The 26,155-nt window shown below is 32.5% G+C and overlaps 2 protein-coding genes and 1 long non-coding RNA gene across 4 annotated transcripts; 2 read left to right on the plus strand and 1 right to left on the minus strand.

The window, feature by feature from the left end:
* Positions 1-234: 234 nt before the first annotated feature.
* On the plus strand, positions 235-9,803 carry LOC125061017 (protein inturned). The gene is made up of 13 exons (XM_047666163.1): positions 235-634; positions 783-955; positions 1,146-1,249; positions 1,334-2,227; positions 3,618-3,856; positions 4,264-4,354; positions 4,726-4,903; positions 5,084-5,309; positions 6,022-6,118; positions 6,922-7,004; positions 7,302-7,475; positions 8,524-8,667; positions 9,516-9,803. Exons 1-13 carry the CDS (start codon positions 534-536, stop codon positions 9,619-9,621), a joined length of 2,610 nt encoding a protein of 869 aa, XP_047522119.1. The 5' UTR covers positions 235-533; the 3' UTR covers positions 9,622-9,803.
* On the minus strand, positions 1,523-2,484 carry LOC125061029. Of its 2 annotated transcripts, none has more exons than XR_007118961.1 (3): positions 2,450-2,484; positions 2,160-2,259; positions 1,523-1,633 (listed from the first exon to the last, which is right to left on the minus strand). It is a non-coding gene; the product is annotated as an uncharacterized LOC125061029 (long non-coding RNA). The 2 variants fall into 2 exon arrangements; XR_007118960.1 differs by lacking the exon at positions 2,450-2,484 and adding an exon at positions 2,384-2,426.
* Positions 9,804-13,828: 4,025 nt separating the features above from the next.
* On the plus strand, positions 13,829-26,147 carry LOC125058930. Its single transcript, XM_047663074.1, has 11 exons — positions 13,829-14,177; positions 15,862-15,999; positions 17,658-17,756; positions 18,533-18,748; positions 19,307-19,459; positions 19,621-19,846; positions 20,830-21,137; positions 21,881-22,004; positions 22,275-22,328; positions 22,926-22,976; positions 26,015-26,147. Exons 1-11 carry the CDS (start codon positions 13,962-13,964, stop codon positions 26,053-26,055), a joined length of 1,626 nt encoding a protein of 541 aa, XP_047519030.1. The 5' UTR covers positions 13,829-13,961; the 3' UTR covers positions 26,056-26,147.
* Positions 26,148-26,155: the final 8 nt, after the last annotated feature.

Consider the following 26,155-nt stretch of genomic DNA (forward strand, 5'->3'; position numbering starts at 1 on the left):
TTAAAATTGATTGTTATAAAGTAACATAATTATATGGAGATTAAAAATTAAAGAAAAACATTAATAATATATATATCACCCACAAACTTGGAAAATTATCTCATAACTGGTCATACTACGGGAAAATGATGTTATAGCGACGTTGCCGCTATGTGCAAGCACGAAAAAATTATTATTAATTCGCCTGACTTCGGAAGTTCGGAGTTCGGAAGTATTAGTTTGGCAACATCGCGATTTGTAAAAACTAAAAATGAAATAATCACCGTAACTAGATCATACTAGTTAACTAGTATCGTAAATCGTAATTCGAAAACTATGACTGAAAATGAAATTAACTGGATGAATCTTTTAACAAAAAGATGACCGAGGAATGATACTTAAATGAATCTTAGAATTTACCTGATTTTCTACAAAACTTTGCAGCTGCACTAAAGTATACGAACAAACTAAGAAAACGGAATCATCGGGTTAATAATTAACTTGGGATGTAATACAATCCATTTATATTATTAAAATTTATACAAGCAAAAATTATGAACAATTATAAAAATAGGTTACCATATGAAAGTCCCTGTGACTCTGATAATGATTGGACTGAATCTTCTGAAGACTCTAAATGCAGTGATTCTGAAAGGTATATTGATTGTCCCTGTGACTCTGATAATGATATTTGTTTAATACATTAGGATAAATGACAAATCATTTTTAAATCACTAAATAGTTTTATTTATTAATTTATTCATATTATCTATTACTTATGTAGTTCAATTTTTTCTGTACAGTTCGGTACCAGAATGGGATTCAGATGTGGCAGAAGATGGAGAATTAACTTACATCAAAATTAAACCAGGAGTTGAAGTATCAGATGACAATCATACCGCCTTACTTGATAATTGTGACACTTTCAAATTAAGAACTGACTTTAAAAGATCTTCAACGAGAAGATCTACCAAAGGTAAACAAATTGATTATGCTTTTCTAGAAGTTTGGTATCAACATTTAGGTGATTTGTGATTTTACACTGGTAATGTATTAAATTTATAGAAATAATAAAAGAGTCTTACTAATAGTGTGTATAATAATACACTTAAAGTTCTACATCTTTATAGAAATAGTGTAATCTAAATACATATAAAATTTTTCAGGTAGAATTTTCAAAGCTTTAAAATCAAAAAAAGCAAGAAATAAAAGTATTAATGCTGCCAAAAAGAAAGACTCTGAAGAAAATAATAAAATAGTTGTAATACAAGTGAGTATATTTTTTAACTAATAGTTTTATTTTTCATTGAATAAACAATTATAATACATATATATATTTATTAACCTGTTTCAGGTCAGTAAAAGTATGATTTTTACAAGCGATAAAAACTGTCAGATTGAAAAATTATTTGGAATAAGTCTGGAGACACATAAAGATGGCAAAACATTAGTTGTCGCTGACTTTCTACCAGAGGCTAAGCCGATATATACACCAACAGTAAAACTAGGGTATTATCTAACAAAAATAAATGGAATTGATGTAAATACATATAACATTAATAATCTTCTTCAGAGGGTCATTGAAGATGTTGAGAATCCACGACTAATGTTCCAAGTTGTCTCGGAAGGGCTTAATATTGATATTGAAAAGTTACTGAAAAGTGCACCAGAAAACTCTGTTACTCATATACTTAAAGAATCACTGTGTTCCATACTGTACATTTGTTGTAATGATGTGGAATTCCAGAATAATGATGACAAAGGGGTGCTATATTGTTATCCGAGACCGCTTAATAACAATTTTCTTTACAACACAAGAGGTGCCTATATAACGCTAAACCATTTAGCCCCAAAATCACTCGGAACAAGTGAACCACTGGTATCAACACTTTTACATAATTCTACGCTTGTTAATGTTGCATACAAGTCACACAATGGAGACTTAATGTTGATAGCAATGCCAAACTCCGCAATAGATGTGTTTTGTGTTAAACGAATTATACAAGATATAGTAAGAACGCTGGAGTTTTTATATGGGTCTTTAAAAACATGTTTTACCAAACAAAAAAATGTGGACAAGTTGGATGGGTTATTTTGTCGTATTTTTGCGACTTTGTTGTTTGGTAATAAGAGAAATGCTAATTTTCAAGAAGTAATTGGTGCTCATGCTGTCTCCTTACCGTTGGAAGTGAAAATTCAGGTTGATGATGCTATTACTGAATTAGAGGCTGCTGATTATAGAGAATGGGTAGGAATTTTATCTTGTTATTAGCTAACGACCTGCCCAGGCTTGGTTACCGTGACCTGTAAACCTTGTAAAAATTACATATTTAAATCATTCTAGATATTAGTGAAAACCGTAATAAATTAAGTGCAGTAGTTTCTTAATTTATCGCGAAAATACAGACAGATAGATACGGTTTAGACATATGCTGACGCTGAATTTTTATATTAGAATGAGGCAGCGTACATAAGAAAAGTTTCCGTTTGACCGTTTTTTCTCCGACTTTGCAAAAAAAAAAATTTCTGATTACAAGCCAATACACACTCAAAAATAACCTGGCTTTATATTGGTAAAAGAATTTTCGCGATCGGTTCAATAAATTTAGAGATTTACTATAATATTAGTTTAGATAAAATAATAAATTAATACTAGAGATACATTAAATAAAGGCAGTTGGTTCGATAATCATTTTGTTAAGTGGTTAAATATTAAAATCTGATAAATATTCAAAATTTATTTTATATATTAACTACTGTTAATGATTAAAAATGGTTGTCTGTAAAATCTGTTTACGGACTATAGTTTAACGTGACAACGTCATAACAAAACATTGATGAAATTATTGCATACTTCTATCTTCTATCTATATATATAAAAAGAAAATGGTGTTCGTTTGAGGCTCTTTCACGCTTAAACCACTGATCGTATCGACATGAAACTACCACCATTCGATGCGAAATTTTTCCTAGATGGTTTATGGCTATTTATTATTCCAACGTTCCTTCATTTTTTTATTTCTGTTATACTTTTATGAAAAATTTTCCGCTAATAAAAACAAAAGAGGCTTCCTAGAACCGCAAAACGTCAACATCTGTTAAAAACACGATTTTCGAAATATTTCAATTTTCTTAGCGGGAAGTTAAAAAGAAGAATAATAAAAATATGAAAAAAAATAAAATAATGAACATAAAATTTATTTTAATTCGTCCAGCAAAGCGGGCGCGAAACGGCTAGTTTATGAATAAAATTGAATATTTTTATTGAATTATCACTATTTTTATGGATACAAAGAAGTAGTGGATCTCGGCCATCGAGTGGAAGAGAGATAGATGCGGCGCAAGCGTACAATGAGCGTAACGGGACATTGTCGTGACTCGTGTCATGCTTTTTCGTGCATGCAGCTGATTTTGATCGATTTATCAGACGTTGTCACGTCAAAAATCAAGAGAAAAAAACAGTAGAACTAAAGATTGAGTTCCAATTCCACTTCAATACGAAAAAAATTTTTGATCTTGTTTGACGGTATTTATATAACCTACTTGTTCTGAAGCAAAAATGTGGGACTGGGAGATTCCATAAACAGGGATTACTTTTAAAACATAATATAATAACTAAAATCTTTATTTTTTTTCAGACAGATGACGTAGAAAACTTTCAAAGAATGTACACTGTCATTGGCGCTTGTCTTTTCTATTCTGGGCATTTACTATGTTCACATTTACAAGACAACGATTTAATAGAAATCACATCTTATCTAAAATTAAATGGCATTTTACAATTGAGTGTTCAGAAAGATATTGAAAAGCTTGTTCTATGGCGAGAGGTGTTCATTAATGAACATAGAAATCAAAATAAATACTGTCACGAGTATAGGTATGTAATTCAACGATATTCTGGAAAAAAAATACTTTCTTAATATGAACTTAACATGAAGCATACAAATCCTTGAACCAAATTGGCAAATCAAACAACAACAAAAAGCAACCATTTTCGCTACAACCCTTTAGGTCAGGGCCTCAGATTTTAGAATGTGTTTCGTGATTGTTTTTTTCTTATACGTCGGTAGATTATCAGTCTATTGTGCCTGACACAAGCTAGTTGGTTTTCCGTCCTTACGAGCAAGTGTTATGCCTACATAGTCCATTGCCTTAGTAGCTAGCTGTTCTGGCAGCAAGACCAAGCTTTTACTTTAGATAATTCACCCAAATCGAATAAAAAATATAGTCTAAAATAATTACTTGGAATTTAATTTTAAAATAAAAAAGTAAACATATTTTCAGGATACCGGATGGCAGATGGTTTCTCCTAATTGTTGGGAAGGGGAACTTTATTCTGGCAACACTGATGGAGGCTGGCGGTTGCACTGAAGACGTGAGTCAGACAAGACATTTTCTAATCACTTGTAGTCGGAAAAACTTGAAAGACTATGTGTAAGAAAACAGTCCTATAGTAACTGCAAACGGTTATCTGATGTTAAGTGATACCGCCAATGGACACTCACATAGCTAGAAGGCAAGTGCGTTGCCGGCCTTTTAAGAATTGGTACGCTGTTCTTGACAACTTAAGTCAAATTGGTTCGGAATTACTTTAGGAGGCCTTCCCCCTTTACTGTAGGTAGTAATGCATTTTCAGGTAATAGGCGTAACCCCACCTTCCCCCTTTACTATAGGTAGTAATGCATTTTCAGGCAATAGGCGTAACCCCACCTTCCCCCTTTACTGTAGGTAGTAATGCATTTTCAGGCAATAGGCGTTACCCCACCGTCCCCTTTCTACGTTGAAGAATGCGAGAGCTGTGTGGAACTATTATTTGACGTCGGACTTGATAGATATTTATCTGCCTGGTTTAAATCCAACACTCAACCGCAGTTACAGTTATCGCCAGAAAAATTAACGAAACAGGGAAGAAAGAAGGATATTTGTAAGTTTTATAAAAAACTTATGTAAAGCGGGTTCTATTACGGTGTAAAAACAAAAATTGTTATATGGTTTTCCTGGATTTATTTTTCCTCAAAATGGACTCACCCTACTAAAACTAATTTATTTAATATGCACATTTTTATTGATAAAATTCACACATTTTATATGAATTATATTTCAGCATTAAAATCGGATATCATCCGATCAGCGACATTAAAGCTTTCAAAATCACAACTCGATATAAAACGAAGGCACAATTCCTCAGAACAGATTAACACAGTCGACTTACAAAGTGCCCACAGTACAAGCCATCATAATCTGTATTCACAATGGTATTCGAACAAATACCGGCATTCTAGTGTTGATGTCAGCTATTCCGAAGATTCTGGAAGTCTTAAGAGTACTAGGTGAGAATTATATAATTTTAAAATAGACTCTCTTATTTATAAACTCTCTTAACAATCTTATCTACTCTTCTCTTTTCATTACAGCTTGAACACAATTTGTCAGAAAGAGATGAAACAATGAATGTGGACTGTCTGGTCTATAAAATTTTTTGTCTATTGAATGTGTTTTAAAACAGTGTGATCCTTCTTGTAAGGCTCGTTCGTCTCTTTCTGCTTAATTGCATTAACCCTGTATTAAAATGAGATAACCTGACTGAAGGTATATTGTTTGATTTTTCCGGGGATGTCCATTCCATTTTTAAATTTGTTACACTTTTGACATGACAATTATTCTCGCGCATATGTATATTCTTGCGTCTATATTTTTAAATCAAATAAGTTTTCGTATCACCTCCAAACGTCCATCGTTGCAAACTGAGTGCTTTCTAAGGAGATTTGTGCCGCGCATTACCATGTGAACCAATATGACTCCTTCCTTACGGTCTTACAAGTAAAGACCGTATCGATTCCTAAAAGGCCGGCAACACACTCGCGATCCATTAGGCAGTTACTCTGCTTTCTGCGATCGTGTCAATCGGTGACTTTGTCACGTAACATCAGGCTTCAACTTGTTTGCGATGACCAGGTTTGCAACAGTTATTTCTTTTTTACCGGGAATGGTATGGAAGAACTTTAAGTTATTTACATAATGAAATAATTTATAATATTCCAGCGAAATCAGCGACGATCGGATAATGGGGAGACGCGCTGATAGAGAACAAAAAAGTCGGAGAGAATCTTCAGGCTCCGATTCCGATTGGGACAAACAGGTAATAACTGATGCACACGACTAGTTTTATTCGAATGTTAATCACGTGAGCAGTTTATTTAATAAGCAACTTCTTTTTCGTTCCGTGACATTTGCCCTAAATTATTCGTCTGACAGATTGACAGGAAGCAGTTTACATTTGATTAATTCATGTGTCAATATTACGCATTTGTTTCTAAATAACTAAAACCTAATTCAATCAAACGTTCTTAATCAAACAGAGATATTTTTTGTTTTCATTACTTATTCTAGCTTTTGATGTGTTACTAGTTGTGTACTGTGTTCACGCGTTAATTCAGTGTTATATCTTTTCTGAGTAAATGGTCTATTTAGTACGAAGAATAAAATTCAAATACCATACAGCGTATATACAAATTGAGGGAAACTCAATGTGCCGTTCACCGTATCGTAATTTTACTGGCTATTAAATATTAATGCGGCTTTGCATTGGTATTTTTATATGGGGATTATTTGTTTTCATCCGTTACAAACAAACAAATAAATCAATAAGGGGTCAGAGACAAATGACAGATAACATGGCTTGCTCTAAACTTCACTTAGTTTTAAATGTCAGTTGACAATAGTATGGTAGTGTTACCAGTATGCAATACTATAAAAATAATTTGTAACCAAAATTATACATCTCTATAAATGATTCAAAAGCCAAATAAATATCGTGTACAATATTAATTAGTCCTTATGAAGTTATCTTGAACGGGTTTTATGAATTGACTCTCGTTACCTTGGAAATACCAAATAACGTAACTATGATTAAAAATATCTTAATTATTGGTAATATTTCAGGACGGCAGCAGATCAAGCAACATTGACGTCTCGGATATAAGAAAGTCCTTGCTGAGCGAATTGGATAAAGTTACTATACATAGGTATATTTATTTTAACAAAATGTTTTATAGTATTGTCTTTGATTAACATAACCTTTACACATTTAAAGAAAAAACTTTTTAACCGGATTAAAGGTCACCGTGGCCACGCACGCTGTAAAGCACGCGAAACGTCGGATAAATTTAAAATTATGTTAAATAATTGTAAATTTATAATAATACATAACTTTAATCCGGTTAAAAAGTTTTTTCTTTAAAAATGTTTTATTTAAAATAATTTATATTTTATCAGTTTAAAAAAATACAATTTTAATATAACTTTGGTGCGACATTTTTCAGAATTACAGCGGGCGAAGAAAATGTATTATTTCACTATATTAATATAGAATCTGAGCGCGGGATTCTGTTGGCTCCAGTCAGTTCTGTTGAAAGTGGCGCCCTCTATTCATATATTGTAAACACGTTTCGCACGGCCTGTAAGAGGATACACGAACTGTTACAGCATGGCATTAGGTAACTTTTTATTTTAAAACTTATTATTAGGTAAATACAGTCAACTGTCGATCAATCAATCAAGTCAATTTCTATTATTAAATTAAAATTTCAAATAACCAAGAGTTCAAGTAAATTATTCACAAGAAGTCCGTAATTTTTTGAGAGCGATTTCACTTGAGAATCCACTGTGTGTGTGTCGAAACTCCAATGAGTTGTTGAAATAATTATAGATTTATCTAACCTTAATTTTTAAACAAAAAGTCTACAAAAATCTTAAAAGACAAGTAAAGTAATGAATAATTAATCAATTACTAAAATAATTATAGAAACAACATTGAGTTTATTATTTCATAAAAGTCCTTCAATATAATTATTTTCAAATCCCAAAATATTTTAACCAAAAACGCCTCTTGAAAAAATTCAAGAGATAAGCCAAAACTCGCGTCTTCCACAGACTCTTAAAATTACTATTAAATAAAACGTCAGTTTTGATACATGACAGATAGCTAACAATCTAAAAGTAATATAATTATTTATTTACATGCATAACATGATTGTGGCAAAATTAAAACATGATAAAATTGTAAAATTAGATGCTCTTTTTCTTCTTTTGAAGGAACTTAATTCGAATCGCTACTAAAATACTTCAATGGGCAGCCAGTTGGACCTAGTGGTAATCGGGATCGTTATTGGAATTATGTTACAAAGGGTTGGGTTGGGACGAGCTAGTATCACATTCGGGAGTCATAGGTCTCGCTATATCTCGAGTTTTACTGACAGCAGTACCTGCGCTGATCTAAGAAGAAAAGTTATGAAAGAAATTAAAGTGATTTTAAATTTCTATAATATAAGCAATCTTTCAAAAATTTACAGAGTCCCATTTCTCAAAACTACTGACTCAATTATGATGAAACTTGGTCTGTTACCTAACTTAGAATACCTTTTTTAGTTATTTATTTTAGCTAAAAAATTATATGGACAAACATACTAAAAAAATAGCACACGTGAATTGAGGCTACAGGAAATGTGCGCTTATGCTGAAGTTTATTATAGATTACATTTTCAGCTTTAAAAAGAACCACACACCTTCAGTGAACAAGATGTTGGTCGGGGTCAAAGAGCATGGCCTGTTATTCGATGTACCACACGAAGTGTTAAATGAATGTGGAGTTAAGAAATACCAGGAACCTTACTCCTTTTGGGTAATTGGGTAAGTTAATTGACAAAATTAACATTTAGACTCTCAAACTCATAATAACTTTATTTATATAGGTTATAGGTAACCAAGTACACATTTGAACGTCAACAGAAAAGATGTTAAATTGATTCTAAATTTACATAAATTACTACCAGTTCGCAAGTCAAGAGCGTGGAGCGGGCAAGAAACTCTCCGCCACTCTTTTTAATTACCAAGTTTTGATTTTATTTTGCACTGGAGCAAAGATTAGGATCATTTAAATAATCGTCAAATTACAAGATTATAGACTTGAACATAATAGTATTTAGACTGTTTTAATAATAAAGTACCTATTAGATAGTCTTAAGTCTTCTACTATAGATGAGTACTAGAAGATTTGCGGGCAACATTGATTTTGATTAAAAATGATTTAATTGAGTATTAGCGAGATGGGTAAGAAATATACATTTTTGATTTATAACAATTTAAGATACAAACATTCTGAAATATCTTCCGGTTTTGGAAAACAGTAATTTCAATGAACAAATTCAAAAGGAAATTTGAAAGTGGGATGTGTTTTAATTTCAAAATAGTGGCCTGCGTTAAGTTTACGTTTAATAAATTAAAACATAAAACACATCTTCTCACCATACCTCAATATTTACTTAATTTAACTGAATACTAATAATACATACCCTCACTTTCACACAAGACAGCCGAATTATGTATTACTTAGTTTAATGTATTTAATCATTTTCTTTCATATATGATTTCTTCCGTAAATGTTTTTGTACATATTATTTATTTAGTATAATTATTTTTTGTTATATATAATTGATGTTAGATGTAAGATTACGAAATAAATAAATTATTTGTTTCAGTCGGGTTATCAGCGAGCCGGAGCCTCGAGAGTTATACGTTTGTTATCATGACTCCGTCCCACAGGATCTCACGGAGATCGCCTATTTGCTGTCTTATGCTGGATGATCTAAGCTATCTATTTGCATTGACCTTTTAGTAAAGATAGATGGAGCGAGAGAGAGATAGAAAAAAATAGTCTTCGTCTTCCGTTTGCTCCTTTGATTGCAGCGATATTCTGTTTAAGTACATATCCGTCCGTTTATAATCGTGATATTTTTGTATTTTAAAAGATTAAATTATTTTTAGAATTTTTGTTTTATTGGATATATCCACCCTTAAATGCCCAAAATACATGTCAATCGTTCGTAAAGAAGGATATTATAAGCGTACGATGGCTCGATCTGAACCACCCACGCTAATCTCGAAATGAAACTGCAAATGTTCCGTCGAATAGTATAAGATCCCGCTATACAACGACCTTCACCGAGATGCTTATTTAATGAAACGTATTTTATATTTAATTTAATATGTCAATAAATATAATCCATATGGGTTGTCTAGCAAATTTCAGTCCAGAGTATGTTTAATTAATAATTAAAAAAAAATATTTTTTGAAACATTTCACCGGTATGATTATTAGATAAATTCTATACCAATCGAAAGTATGAAGCCCATAGAATATGCAAACTTTATGCTGCCCATTCTTTTTCGGTCACAACTATCGGGTTGCCAGGTATAAACAGGTAAATCTGTACTAGCATTTGCAACGGTCTGTTTATTGAATGAAATTTAAATGAAATTAAAGATTATTTTATTCTGAACACGGTGGTATAGGGTTGGCTGCGAAAAATCAGTCCAGAATTGCGGTTGTCGAATTTTAAAAAGTAAAATATTGCTCCAAGTGAATGTGTGCGACTGAGAGGTCCCAACCGACCATCTCATGCGATAGAAGAGGACACAGCATAGCAGCTGTTTAAAATCCGCCCACTTAAAGAAAGAGAGTGCGCATGCTATTTGGGCTTGGAAAAGAAAAGGATAGCGATGGACTCGTATATACTATGCATAATTTTGGAGTAGTTTATTATTTAAATAGAGAAATAGTTATTTAAATTTTTTTTAATAAATTAATTATTTATGTGTATATTTTTTGTGACACTAAAGTATATACATGTCACCGTAAAATTGTAAACACCGTTAGATTGTAATCTATCTCGCGAGATTGTAAACTGTCGAAATATTGTGAACCTCAACGAACTGCTTACAATTTAACGTATTATTATTCGGTAGATTGTAATCTATCGAAGTGAAACCGTCAAATTGTGAAACGGATCGCACCTCGCGCGCTGATTAATAGAACAGAATATGCCCCGCGCCACCATATTTGTTTGTTTGTTTTCGTATGTAAATTGATTGTTTTGATGAATGTAAATTGATGTCGTGTTGTAAGTAACTCACAGCTTTAGAATTAGTTATATGAAATAATTGGGAAGTAAAATTAATCTGTGATTGACCAAAGAAGTTTGAATGATAACTAAGTTAGTGTTGGAAATGAAATGAAAGAAAATTGAACTAATTTTCAATTTTAATTTGTGTTTGAAGAGAAAATATTGTTACGTTTCTGATTTTTTTATTTTGATATATTTTTTTTAATCATGTGATGTCAGAATTATTGATTACCTACTGAGTAATAAATACTAATTTTTGAAGTGCATTCATTTTATTTGACCGATACCCTTGTTTCATTCCTAACTCTATGGACATATAACGGTCTACTATAAAGCCGACCAATCAGCGCTCGAGGTGCGTACCGTTTCACAATTTGACGGCTTCACTTCGATAGATTACAATCTACCGAATAATAATACGTTAAATTGTAAGCAGTACGCTGAGGTTCACAATCTTTCGACAGTTTATAATCTCGCGAGATAGATTACAATCTAACGGTAGGTATTTACAATTTTACGTTAACATATACATCTTTAGTAAAAAAGAAGGTTATAGTGATTCATATATAATACTAGCCTGATTAAAAATATTGATTGAAAAAAATTAAAAAATGTACTACATGCAAATTATAAATCTATAAATGTAAACAGAGAAATTGAAATCAATTGAAACTATTGGAAAAAATTCAAAACCCATAAAAGTGAATTTTTTTAATCAGGGTAATCTTGCAAATTTTATTTTTATTATAAGAAGACAAAATAAAAAAACAACAATTAAAAAATTACTTCTATTTATTGTAAAAAATTAAAAATACAATTTTTTTTTTAATTATTCAGAATCCGAGTCATCGGACATAAAACTACGATCTTCAACTTCTGAATCTTCTTCGTCATCACTCTCTGTTTCACTTTTTTCGACAATGTCTTCTATCTTTAAAGGTGTATGATCCCCAATGAATCCTACTGGTTTTAAATATTCATCTAAGAACCATCCGCAGTTCTCAGGCTCAAGTTTCACATATATTTATAGATTTATAATTTGCATGTAGTAATTTTTTTAATTTTTTTCAATCAATATTTTTAATCAGGCTAGTATTATATATGAATCACTATAACCTTATTTTTTACTAAAGATGTAAATATACTTTAGTGTCACATAAAAAATATACAAATAAATAATTAATTGATAAAAAAAAATTAAATAACTATTTCTCTTTTTAAATAATAAACTACTCCAAAATTATACATAGTATATACGAGTCCATCGCTATCCTTTTCTTTTCCAAGCCCAAATAGCATGCGCACTCTCTTTCTTTAAGTGGGCGGACTTTAAACAGCTGCTATGCTGTGTCCTCTTCTATCGCATGAGATGGTCGGTTGGGACCTCTCAGTCGCACACATTCACTTGGAGCAATATTTTACTTTTTAAAATTCGACAACCGCAATTCTGGACTGATTTTTCGCAGCCAACCCTATACCACCGTGTTCAGAATAAAATAATCTTTAATTTCATTTAAATTTCATTCAATAAACAGACCGTTGCAAATGCTAGTACAGATTTACCTATTTATACCTGGCAACCCGATAGTTGTGACCGGAAAAGAATGGGCAGCATAAAGTTTGCATATTCTATGGGCTTCATACTTTCGATTGGTATAGAATTTATCTAATAATCATACCGGTGAAAAGTTTCAAAAAATATTTTTTTTAAATTATTAAGTAAACATACTCTGGACTGAAATTTGCTAGACAACCCATATGGATTATATTTATTGACATATTAAATTAAATATAAAATACGTTTCATTAAATAAGCATCTCGGTGAAGGTCGTTGTATAGCGGGATCTTAGACCAGAACGTTAGTGATGGTCAAACAAAATTATGAAGCGAAGCAAGCTTATGACACGTCCGTCCGGCACGGCTGCGTAAATCTATCTAGTCTGGCTAATGAAAACAAAAGAAAATATTTGAATTATTTGAAAACTTTCGGATGGCAACACAGAATGTCATTGAATTTCTTAGGTTAGTATGATTTATTGTCTTGATACTTCATGAAATTACTCATTATTTCTATATTAATTTTTTTCCGAATAGTTAACAGGTATAATAGCCTAAACTTTGTTTTATTCGATAGAATATTTCGTTTCTTTCGCAGAATTTGATTATTCCGAATCTTTATTCGTTTTATAATAAATATAGGTTTAGTTTTCCATGCAATGCTAGTCATTTTAAGTATCAATAGTAAAAGACTAAATACGTACAGTATTTAATTTCATAGAAATACAATTACTATCAATGTAAAAAATAAATAAAATCAAGTAAGTTTAATCAACAAAATATATCAAACCAGGGATTTTTCGCCGCGCTTTTTCGTTATCTTCTTTCATTAGCCTATCTAACAAGTATACAAATAATAACTTAAATCTAAAGCCTAAACTACAAGCTCGTAAAAGGGACCGACCGACCCTTCCACTACAAACGCACCCGCCGACCGTTTCCTGGAAGAACATCGGCTGCCAGCTTCGTTCACCAGCTTTCTAAATTACATTATTCGTGGTCCATAACAGATATATTCTTAATACCTACATTCAAAATCGATTTTCACGTAATAGCTATGTTCTTAGAGTTTAAAAAATACAGAGCTAAATGTATTTTCGTTTTTTACTGTATACATTCATTTGTTCGGTCTTAATAACAAATCAACTACTAACTACTACTGCTACTACTACTACTACTACTACTTATTAACTTATCTTAATTTATAGAACTGTAGCTTAGCACAGTTTTTTTCTTATTTAAAAACACTGGCAAAGTTATTTATGCTTCTAGAGATAATATGTCAGTTTCTCTATGATTTTAACAAAAATCTAGATTTCAATTTAGCTTCCTTGACACACCGTCATAACTCCGCCATATCTCAATTTCATATCAAAATTAAAATCTTTACATACAACATTTAATCATGCCGTTTATATATTTTTAATTTGTCTATACATTTATGAGATTAAATTAATATACACATGAAAAATGACGATAGTGAAAATGATGATTCCTCAAATTTCTCGTTCCATTTGGAAAAGAAGGGGCAGAGTTCGTATTTAAACAATTTAAATAAATTAACCAGCTCGACGCTCGACCGTAATGTAATGGGAAAGGGAATGAATCAGGAAAAATTTTACGATTGCACCAGTGCTCCGAGAGTTTCGCATAAAGAAGACTACTGTCATGTTAAACTGGTAACTTTTTTTATTCTTAATTTATGCAAATCCGCAAAATAACTACCTGATCATAAATTATTCGATATGTGTGTTACACAATTAAACTGTTTCTCACTCTGTATTTCTCAAAATGTATTTCTTAAGAGACTTACTGGAAGAAATATAGTTCTTTGGTACGCAATAGAAATCGAAAGAAAGTTTAGAAAGTGCCACACTACAACCATTCATTTGCATTACTTCCCAAAGAGCTATCGCAGTCTATCAATAAAGCCGGGTTTCCATCGCGAAAGGGTAATGAGCGGGAAATGGTTAGGCGGGAAGGACGCCTTTTAAATGAAATAGGTTTACAGTTCCACCAACAAAGAGATTTGTCTGTTTATTTCCACTGCAAAAGGAAAATGAGAGAGAGGAATCAGCGGAGCGAGCTGAACGGAAAATGAACAATCAGTTTACACAGAGAGCGAGTTCAGTTGGGAGTTTTGAACTGGAACTTTTATTTCTATGAAATCACCTTCTGCATTCCGTTTTCTTGTCTCAGCTCTACCTTCTTGAGGTGCACCAGCCTCCGCATTATTTATTGTATCGTTTCTTGAAAATACTGATACTTCGGAACTATTAGCATCTTCATCATCTTACACTTCAGAGGTTTCAGGGGTTGCCGATGATTGTGTATTTGTAGAATTAAATTGGTAGACCTACTACGATTGTTCATATATGGAAGTAAAAATTCCATCAACTCCGCATACCTCCAAGTATTGATGTTTGTAGCTGCTTGCCCAGATCTGGTGATGAAAACAGCGAGCGAGTCCGTTTCAAACTAGTCGGCGAGACCTTGCCACAGCGGACTCGTTTCAATCACTTTTTACTCGTTCGATCCGCCCCGCTCAGCACTTTCTGTGTGGAAACGCTACTATGTAATTTGTCACTGCGAGTTGAACGGACTCCGTAATTACTCCACTCCGCTCCCTATAACTGAGCGAGTTCCTTTCAGCTCTTTCTGCTCGCTCAGTCCTTTCCGCCCGACTATTTGTTGGTGGGAATACAAGTTTGCAGTTTACTCATGCGAGTTAGACCGAGTCCTTAATGGGTCCGTTCCGCTCGCGGTGGAAACCCGGCTTAAAGCGGGTTATCTAAGCTTACAAAAGATATCTATATGATGATGATATATAGGTGGGATAGGAAAAGACATAGGATAGGGTTATTATTTATTTATTTTATTTGTTCAGGTAAAATAATTCATCATTATATTAGTAGAAAGTTACAGACTAATGTTAGTATATTATTATTAAAAAGCTAAACATAAAACTCATGAAAAAGTTATGACCGTCAAAGGTTCATACAAGATTATTTTTATTACTTTTCTCGGGAACAAAGCATTGCAATCATAAGAGTGTGTTTTGAAAAGGGAGCGTACAAGTATTACGTAACGCAATTTTTGGAGATTATTGACCCCCCCCCCCATGTAACTCGCCGTAACGTTTTTCAGTACCCAAGTACAGTACTGTACCCAAGTAGGTATAGTAAAACGTTTCGTGACTACCTAGTGACTCTTTAGTTACTATTATGTGATGTAAGTCGAAAAAAGATTAACAATAACGCGTAATTTAATCTCCGCCCCGCATCGTAACGTTTCACAAAAGGACCCCCCTCCCAAAATACGTTACGTAATACTTGAACGCTCCCAAAGACTTGTAAATTTCAGGACACAATTCACAAATTAAAAGATAGTACGAAGAAATTACTTTATATATTGGAACAAATAAATGCGAAAACTCGTAAAAAACTTCGGATTTGTGAAGATACCAACATTGATGGCATTCAACCTAAGTCTTTGTTAGGGGTAAGTTTTTATGCTCAGTTCCACAATTTTATGCTCTGTATAATGAAATGTCACTCAATTTTAAATCTAACTTCATGTGAAACGAATTAGAATATTGACCTATATAATATGTAGTACGTATGTGTAGGTACATGTGTTTAAAATGTTCCATTGTTTAATACCGATGAACATAATAAGGCTATGTTCACATGTAACGCGCGTCAACGCGATCAAATTTGAAGAGAGTTCAGATGATGAGCGCTAATGCGCGTTGCGAGAGTACTCGTCAGTCTAGTTCGGTAGAACGTAGAAAATGGACGTGGAAGAGGCTATTATTTTGTGTTTATATTATAAAGAAAAAAAGAAAACGTACACATTGGGTTCATCCAATTTTGAAAAATAGACCCAGTTTGTTATAAATATAATTACGAAAATTAAACAAAATTACATGCGATCGCGATGAAAGCAGTGCGCGTTCAACTGTTACTGAACATCATACGAACATTATATTAATACTTAGACTTACTTAGACTTTTTCTCTGAGCGCCGCGTTGACGCGCATTAACGCGCGCTCATGTGAACAGTTGTATGGCGAATGCTACACGCTCGATATTTATCGTGATATTTGGATCGTGATCCAGAATCACGATGTGTAGTACAGGCGTATCACGATACGTGATACGGATCGCTGGATGTCTAGAAATCTAAAAATCCACGATCCGTATCAATTATCGTCGATAAATATCGAGCGTCTAGTCTCTGGTCGATATTTATCGCGTCACAATTAATTCTGCCAGCGATGGAAGAGGACGCGCATATTGAGTCGGCCGCCGCAATTCAAACAAACGACCAAAAACACTTGAAAGAATTTATACTTGTATTAGAAACACTACCTGAGATATGGAACAGCTCAAATGCAAACATAATTAATAAAGTGAAAAGGGCGAATGCGTATGAGCAGCTGCTTCAAATTTTTAAGAAAATTAAACCAGGCGCGACAGCTAAAGACGTGATTGCCAAGATCAATTCATTAAAATCGAACTATAGAAAATAATTAAAAAAAATAACAGATTCGAAGCGATCGGGTGCTGCAGCTGAAAATGTATACAATCCAAAGTCTTGGGTATTTCATATGCTGAAATTTTTGAATAAAAATGAAAAGCCGATTGATAGGGTAATTTGATTTAATAAATTCAGATGTGTATATTTTTCTCTATCTTGAAACCAATGTTTCGCCCATTTCTTTCGCTTTACGTTTTTTCAATGCTATCGCTAATATAATAGCAACGCAAGCTTTCTTAATATTGTTACTCATTATTATAACACGAAACGTACGAGTGTACTCAATGAAATTTACCGTCGTACTGACGCGATTCGTATCGAGTGTGTAGTATACTAAAAAAATACAAGATAAATATCACGATAAATATCGAGCGTGTAGCATTCGCCTATGAAAATACCACAATGTCTAGTCGCGCGATTTGAAAACGCGCGTCAAGTTTTTGCCATCTGAACATAGCCTAAAGGCATAAACATATTATCTAAAACATTTTTCAAGTTAAATTCCTAAGAAATTTACTTTTAAACTTACGAATTACATTTAATAATTGAATTACCTAATAAATTTAGAACGCTGTCTACTGGATTATTACTGCACTAACAAGCTGTCCTATTTGCAGATTTCAGCTTCTCAATTAAATGTATCAGATATAGTTCCCCATGAAGCCTTGGTCCGACTTGAACTACAGACTAGGATTATGAAAAATATCAATATAGACGTACGTAATCGATACGTTTAATAAATGGTTAAGGATCTCTGAAATGTTTCCATTTCTTTTTGTGCTCAGTTTTTTCTACTTATTAATACAGTGTAAACACTCTAAAACGAAGAAATATTTTCATATTTAGACATCAACAACATACAAGTGTAACTGTTTTTTTACGTGTGCATATTATGACGATAACAGCTTTTATAACTTTTTGAATCGTTATATCTCAGAAACGGTGGCTCGTAAGAAAAAAGTATTGATACATTATAGATAATTGTATGATCTACAATTTTTGTCTGAGGTACTTTTATGATAAGACTTACCGTTTTGCTGAAAATCGCGCATTTCAAACTCATTTTTTTGACCTTTGACCTTGAATAAAAATTTTCCTTACACGGGAATGATGGGGAACTTCTAGACATTGTTTATTATGTTTTGAACAATTTCACATAAATTCAGCTTGTTGGGACTTTATGTAACTTCGAATGTCAAGATCGTAAAAGAAAACCGTTATGTGTTCAGAATAATTTACCTATTGATAGAAATAAAATTTGAAATTATTGTAATTGGTTACATTTGGTTTTTTTTTCTATAAACGTCCCTATAACAAAAACTCTCTATAACGAAAGAAAATGCTCGGTCCCTTGAAATTCGTTATAAAGAGTTTACACTGTACTTTCAACATTTAAGAAGCTATAGTTATTCCCACTAAGGGGATAAGTCTAGCGACGCTATAAATATTGTGGTCAAAAAAATTTATAGGATATTTCCTAATTATTTTTAAGTATGAAGACGATGACTGCTCCATATACAAGAGGCTAACGAGAAAATGTAATTGTTTGAATAATAAAAACTACAATGACCTGGTGATTCATTTCAATGAGAACTCAAAATATACGACAAATAGTTTTGGCGAGATTGTGAAAAATATGCGAATTTTGAAGAAGTTTTTGTACATGGGTGGTGAATATACGAAGAATGCTCTTATGTTTCTTAATGAGGTAAGGAGTTAATATATAAATAATTTTCGGCACTGCTCAACGTTGCTGTCGTTGTTGCTGCAACGACATGTTGCTGTCGTTGTAATTTTGGCATCTTATCCTGGACAATATTATATTTGGTATTCCGCGGTATATCCGTAGCATTTACGATTTCTTAATTTTTCAACAAAAATTTATAAACGTGTAATTTTGTATGCGCATTTGCACACAGTAATAATCATATACATACGAGATTACAGATACGATTTTTCACTTACAACACAACAATAAATCACACTTCTTGAATGTACCCAATCATTTTTGCATCTTAAGGACCATACATTTATACAATTCATCTTTGGTCCTGAATGAGAAAAGGGCCAGAGGTCATCAGACACATTCCTGCGTCTATTTCAATGATCATTGTGTGCTTATCAACTCTTATTAGTCTTAGTGTTTCGGCCAATAGAACGTCATCTAGGTAGTAAATTACAAAATAAAAGAATCTAAATTACATACCTTACATAAGAAACAAATGAAGAATTGTTTGTAATATAGTAATTTTATAATGTATGACAGGGTCTATTAGACTCAAAGGTCCCAGAGAAGATTGAAATAATCAACGGATGTGCTAATGCAGACATTTGCGGCATTTTCGACGAACATTCCATTGTTATTGTTTGCATATCTTGGCCTTGTAAAAATGAGTACTTCGGTGATTCAAACAGTCAGGTTTGTAAACAATTATAGCTTGTTATTATTCTTTATTTTCAAAGTATTAATTCTAAACATTCGTCGTGCCTTCTGCAAATATAAACCGGAAATCCTTTTGTTGAGATTTAAATTCTAGAACACTCGGTCAATAACAAACTTCATCACCACTCTCTTTTAAGGCATTAACAGCGACGTTGTTACATAAACTATCCGAGTTCGAAGATGGCAGACGGTACTTGAACTTTAGTTCAAAGATAACAAACGATATAAAAAAGGTTTTACGAAAGAGATCGTCTCAGTTAGACGTTGAAATTATCGAGACACTCCACGAAGTACTGAATTTATTAAGGCCGATTTTTGTGAAGAATCCAAATGTTTCTTACATCTGCAAACCGGCCAATGAAGGTAAAACACTTGTTAACAGAGCACAAAACACGCAATGTATAAGCCCTTATAGATATGGAAATGTATTTTGGGCAGAAGTTGAATATAGGAGAAAGATATTACCAACTTTCACTGATTAGGTAATTATAGGTCGATGCAATTAAGAGGCAACTTGATAGCATGCTTACTCCGTAAATTAGGGGATACATATTCTGGATTCTAAGAGTACCATGTTAATAGGTTTCTTAGATCAGTACAGTTCAAAGAACTACACAAAATTTAGGTTTAGTCGGTGACATATTTATTGTTCTTTGTTAGGAAATGCCAATCATTTGCTCTTGGTTATTCAGAGCTCTGCAGTTCCTAAGACGTAAATGCTATTTATATGATATCGCTTGCCCTGGGGAACAAAGTCGTAAAAGCTAATCTTTTTTATTATTTACTATTTAGCTATTTTTTACTATAGCTATTTTTTAGAAAAAAAGAAGGTAATGCTATTGTTACTAGGATTCTAAGTACGTGACATATACAAATATATTTGGCGATTTAAACATTGTTGTTATGTATTTAGTGTATAAAGTTAAAAGATAACTCAATTTACATTACTGTAATTTATCTAATTTAAGACGGAGGAGCCAAAGCGTGATACGATGTTTAAACATAATTACGGACGACACAGTAACCGCACATAATGACGGCTACACGAATAAAGACAGCCTCCTTTTTTTTTAAAGAAAATGTTTAGTAAAAATTCTGAACAAAATTTCAATTAGTACACTCAAAGTAGACAAAAATGAGAAAACATTAAAACAGTTGTATCTAATAGTAGTTTAAGACTGGTCGCCAGGGCAAGCGAAAGTAAAAGTGGATTACTGAGTCCAATCAATATGATGTTTTTTTTTTTAAATTACGTATATTTCGATAATTTGTTGCGCAATCAAGTTGCATCTTTGACTTAGATATGTTCACAAACATGCAGCCGCGTTATAAAGATATTTTTTTAGGTATTGGCAGTAGAACGATAAAAGATTTGGTTGAATCCCGCGACCACATGACGCTAAATGAGATTTTTATGCATTTAGACTTACTAAGAAATTTCAGTAAAATAGATTTTGGTAAAGATGAGTTGGTATTGAATTTGCCAGCATTGATCCTGCTCTTTAAAGATTTGTTAATGGAATATGATAATAGCGAAATGAATATATTGATTATGAATATGTTAACAAACCTTATGGCTAAACATATCAAAAACGCTGAGGATGAAAATGATAAAAAATCTAACTTGGACGCCATCAGTGATGTCAAAACTAAGGTAATTCATTACGAGTAAACAATCTTAATATATATAAATTACGTGTCACGTTGTTTGTCCGCTATGGACTCCTAAACTACCGAACCGATATCAATCAAATTTGCACACCGTGTGGTTTTTGATCCATCATTTGATGCATCTCAATTTATACCCACAATATTATTTTATTGCTAAATATTTGTTTATTATTTGATAGTCACAATTCTAACAGATGGCGCTGTGTTGAAAGTACCAACGTTTCACATAAGCTACAATTTAATGGCATAACCACCAAAAAAGCATGGTGGTCCCCATGACTGGTGTTCTCCTACCGTTTCCCTTGAATAGTTTGCTACTATGTAATATTACAAAAACCTTAGCCACAGCAACGCTTGGCCGGTCTGCTAGTTGGTCTATATTTCTTACTTGATAATCTTTATATAGACACGTAGGTGACCAGCCTTCTGTGCTTGACACACACCGATTTAGAAAGAAACTCCATTTGCCGTGATTCGAATGCAGGACCTCACGAGTTAAGAGTCGTACGCTTAATCTAAAACTCTAATATAGATTAGATCATATATGATAGCATGATCATTTCTAAGGTTTAAATTGCTTTGATTTTTCAACAGTATAATGAAATTTCGTAAAATGCTTCAAGTTTTATTCTTTCGTGATGTGTTTTTTTTATATATGAGACCTAACAAGGATAGATCGCAAATAAAAGTAGACCAAAGTATGTAGTTTTTATATGTTATATACAGCCAATTGAAACGAAAAACGAAGCTATTCAAATGCCTCCGAAAAGGAACTCCAAAAAAACCGGAAAAAGTATAAAAGGACTGGGCGTGTCCCCTGTGAAACTATTGAATCAGTCTAGACGGAAAAGTAAGTTAAAAAGAATTCAGAATTGATTTTCTATTAAGTTTCAACAAGTCTGAAAGTCTAAATTATATTACATCAATTGAAAGAAGCTGTGGTAAGAACAGAAACGCTACTTTTTCACCTTTAACAATAATTTTATTTCAATCCGTTACTTTGTAATTTCAAAGGTTTCTTTGTAATTTCCGTAGAATGTTTAGTGTAAGTTTTCCAAGTGATTTGATAATGACGCGTAAGTAGATCGTAGACTTCACATTTTAAATAATTTAAATCCAGTTACAGATTGGGAACCTGCAAATAACTTCAGTCGATCCAGAAAATTCAGTAAAGGTACATATATTACTGTAAACTACTATAGACGATTCATTGTATTCCTGTATCTGTTCCTTTGATTTGATCGTAATTGCACTCATACATAGAATTATTATCTAACGGTGCGGCCACTGTACAGCCAAAAAGTTAGAAAAGACACACGAACTTCAAACTTAACGTTTAGTCTCAAGTTGTTGTTATACTGTTAACATTGTAGTTCATTCATACTGTAACAACGGCTTTCTAACCTATTATTTTTTATAATTTTATAAAATATAATAAATACGTTATATATGCTCTAAGTCAGTATACCACCTGTATTGATTAAGACATGCATTAAATTATAATTTAGATGACCAAAATTATTTATAAAGCTCAAATTTGACTAGTCTGAAAGCCTAGATATAATATATTATTTTAACTCAATTTAAAAAAGGAGCAGTGGTAAAAATAGAAATGCTGATTTATTTAGTTTAAAAATAATTTTATTTGAATCCCGTAGCTTCAAAGTTTTCTTTTTGTAATTTCCGTAGAAAGTTTAGTATAAGTTTTCCAAGTGATTTGATGACGCGTAAGTAGCTCGTTGACTTCACATTTTAAAGAATTTAAATCCAGTTACAGATTGGGAACCTTCTAACTTCAATCGATCAAGAAAATTCAGTAAAGGTACATATTTTTTACTATAAACCACTATAGTCCATTTATTTTTTTGATTGTTTGTATTTTAACCAAGTATGTCTTAGAGACGTGCTTATTTCCTCACGATGTTTTACCGTATAGGATGCACTACTAGACCACAAGCCCATGAACAAAAATTACCTGTGAAATGACCCAACCTGAATTACGCTTAGAAGGCTGTTACTATATCTGAAAATAGCTCTGAGCACTATGCCGTCATTTCTGAGCGGTACATGTGAGTACGTGAGTGAATGGACTTTCTCAGGTACAATGGGGGAATTTCGACTAATTATTAATGTACGGCTTTGTTATAAGTGTATAGATGATTAAAAATAAATGTCGAAAAACCTAGTGCCGTACAAAAGTGATGGTGCCGGAAGTCGGTGCAAATTTTTAATTCGACGACAGTTGCAGAAGCAATATAGGTCATTTATTACTGTACGGCATTTGTGTGATTCCTTTTGGACACATATACAGATACTTTACCCGTAAACGCCGTACATATTTCCAGCGGAGCGGTCGAAAGCCAAGGGTCGGAACCCTACCCCTACACCCATATACCCTAAGGTCATTGTAAAATGTACGGCAACATGTTCAAAATATTATTTAACACGGACAATAATGTTTTATAATTATGCCGTCCAAATATTATAGTTAATATTTGTGTAATTAAATATTTATCGAAATTTCAGGATTTACCAAGTTCTTACTGCTGTAAGATCAGAGAATAATGTACGGCAACTTGTTTTTTTACATAATGTTACTAAATATTACCGTTGTACATTATAGCCGTTCATTATAAATGGTAACAAATAAAAATATTATGATAAAAAATATATGAAATTTCCGAAATTAAGATGACTTTTCAAATGCTCCTAGAGTAATATGGGGAGTAATATTTTCAAAGATTATTGTTATTTTATATGTAACAAATATAAATAAACAAAAAAAAACCAGATGCCGTACATTTTACTCCAGATTATTCTTTACAGCTGATAAAAACTTCGACGACGTTTGAGGTGTCCCTTAAGGTCATTAATAACTGTACATATCTGAGTATACTACCATAAGGCCGTAAAGTATATTTACAGCCTTATCGTACCAGCAGAGAGAGGTAAAGGAAAAATATTTTTAACAAAAATAAAAATATAATACAGGGCGTCCCAAAGTTATGAGACATGAAGGGAAAGTACCTTAAATATCGCAGATAGGGTATTTTACTAAAAGAAGACTTTATGTTATTTTTAAAAGTTAGTAATTCTGCATTCAAAGATTTTTTTAAAACTACTTGCCTCGTCTGGAAATCGAACCGGCTTAAATTTAAAAAAAAACACCCCTTCTTTTATGATGCTAATCGAAAGAATGGCCAAAACCTAATAACTTTTCTAAAGTAACAGACTCGTAGGGGATTTTTTCAGGCCGAATACGATACATAATGTTTTTAATTTGATTAAAAAGATATATTCACGCTGTTCCTTTCTTTTAAAATACTATGTTACTTAAGAAGAGTTATTAGTTTTTGGCCATTCTTTCGATTGGCATCATAAAAGTAGAGGTGTTTTTTTTTTACATTTAAGTCGGTTCGATTCCCAGACGAGGCAAGTAATTTTTTTAAAAATCTTTGAATGCAGAATTAATAACTTTTAAAAATAACATAAAGTCTTCTTTTAGTAAAATACCCTATCTACGATATTTAAGGTACTTTCCCTTCATTTCCCATAACTTTGGGACGCCCTGTATTGGTAGGCGGTGGTAGCGGACTATCGAAAGTGTACGGCATTTATCTTTTATTGAAGATTGTCTAAAGTATTAATAACCTGTGTTATTGCCGTACAGATAAAAGTCACCGGAAAATGACTCTTTTCTGAGGAAAGTAATTTACCCCATACACCTATGTGTTCCACAAAAAATGTACGGCATGCTGGAAAATGTTATCTATTTGTGAAGTACTCTCAAGATCATTTAATTTTATGTTGTTTCATATCATCATCACCTATATGCTAATCAGACATAATATGTTGCGACCCTTGGCTTTCGACCGCTCCGCTGGAAATATGTACGGCGTTTACGGGTAAAGTATCTGTATATGTGTCCAAAAGGAATCACACAAATGCCGTACAGTAATAAATGACCTATATTGCTTCTGCAACTGTCGTCGAATTAAAAATTTGCACCGACTTCCGGCTCCATCACTTTTGTACGGCACTAGGTTTTTCGACATTTATTTTTAATCATCTATACACTTATAACAAAGCCGTACATTAATCATTAGTCGAAATTCCCCCATTGTACCTGAGAAAGTCCATTCACTCACGTACTCACATGTACCGCTCAGAAATGACGGCATAGTGCTCAAAGCTATTTTCAGATATAGTAACAGCCTTCTAAGCGTAATTCAGGTTGGGTCATTTCACAGGTATTTTTTGTTCATGGGCTTGTGGTCTATACGTAATTGCACTCTTACATAAAATTATGTTATGGGCACCATACAGCTAAAATTTGAACATGGAGTCCTCAAAGTTTAGAACTATGAACTATAAAGCCCACCCTTGTTTCATATACTCACTCGCTCATAAATTTTAAATATAATTTTGTCTTTGTCACTTATAAATAATAAGATTGACAGTCGAGACCTAACACTAAGAATATTATGTGCGCATTAAACACAAGAACTTCAAGCTTCATTAAGAGCATCCTTGTGCATTCAAATTATAATTAATAGTACTAACCTAATATTTTTTTTTTAATTTTACAAAATATAATTATGTGCATAATAATATATGTTCTAAGTCAGAATACCATTGGTTAAGACATGCATTTGTGGTTGAATTCTTATTAATTTATAAGAATAACTAAAATTATATGGGACATTTAAAATTATTAGAAATTACTATTGTACTTTGGTTGAAGAGAAAGAAAGTTTTATCAAACAATCAAATTTATTATGGTATACATCTCACAATCTTTAGCCATGGTGGAAATATAACATAGTTTATTGCATTTTTATATCTTTATTTTACTTTCAGATATGAGATCTTCAATCATAGTGGTGCCAATAGAAAAATAACACGTAGAAATAAATAAGTTTATTAAAATAAAAACCAGCAATATATGCTTGTAGCATTTGCTATATTATAAAACATTCAATAAAAATAATTTATAGTACA

The sequence above is a fragment of the Pieris napi genome, chromosome 2 (assembly GCF_905475465.1).
Source record: "Pieris napi chromosome 2, ilPieNapi1.2, whole genome shotgun sequence".
Taxonomy (NCBI): domain Eukaryota; kingdom Metazoa; phylum Arthropoda; class Insecta; order Lepidoptera; family Pieridae; genus Pieris; species Pieris napi.

What these genes read in the sequence shown, in the direction of transcription:
- LOC125061017 (XM_047666163.1), top strand. Translation starts at nt 534, where the DNA reads ATGAACAATTATAAAAATAGGTTACCATATGAAAGTCCCTGTGACTCT. An exon ending in ATAAAATAGTTGTAATACAA is followed by an intron (nt 1,250 to 1,333) that starts GTGAGTATATTT and finishes AACCTGTTTCAG; the next exon opens with GTCAGTAAAAGTATGATTTT. An exon ending in GGGAAGAAAGAAGGATATTT is followed by an intron (nt 4,904 to 5,083) that starts GTAAGTTTTATA and finishes ATTATATTTCAG; the next exon opens with CATTAAAATCGGATATCATC.
- LOC125058930 (XM_047663074.1), top strand. Translation starts at nt 13,962, where the DNA reads ATGAAAAATGACGATAGTGAAAATGATGATTCCTCAAATTTCTCGTTC. An exon ending in AACCTAAGTCTTTGTTAGGG is followed by an intron (nt 16,000 to 17,657) that starts GTAAGTTTTTAT and finishes TCCTATTTGCAG; the next exon opens with ATTTCAGCTTCTCAATTAAA. An exon ending in GAATCAGTCTAGACGGAAAA is followed by an intron (nt 22,005 to 22,274) that starts GTAAGTTAAAAA and finishes ATTTAAATCCAG; the next exon opens with TTACAGATTGGGAACCTGCA.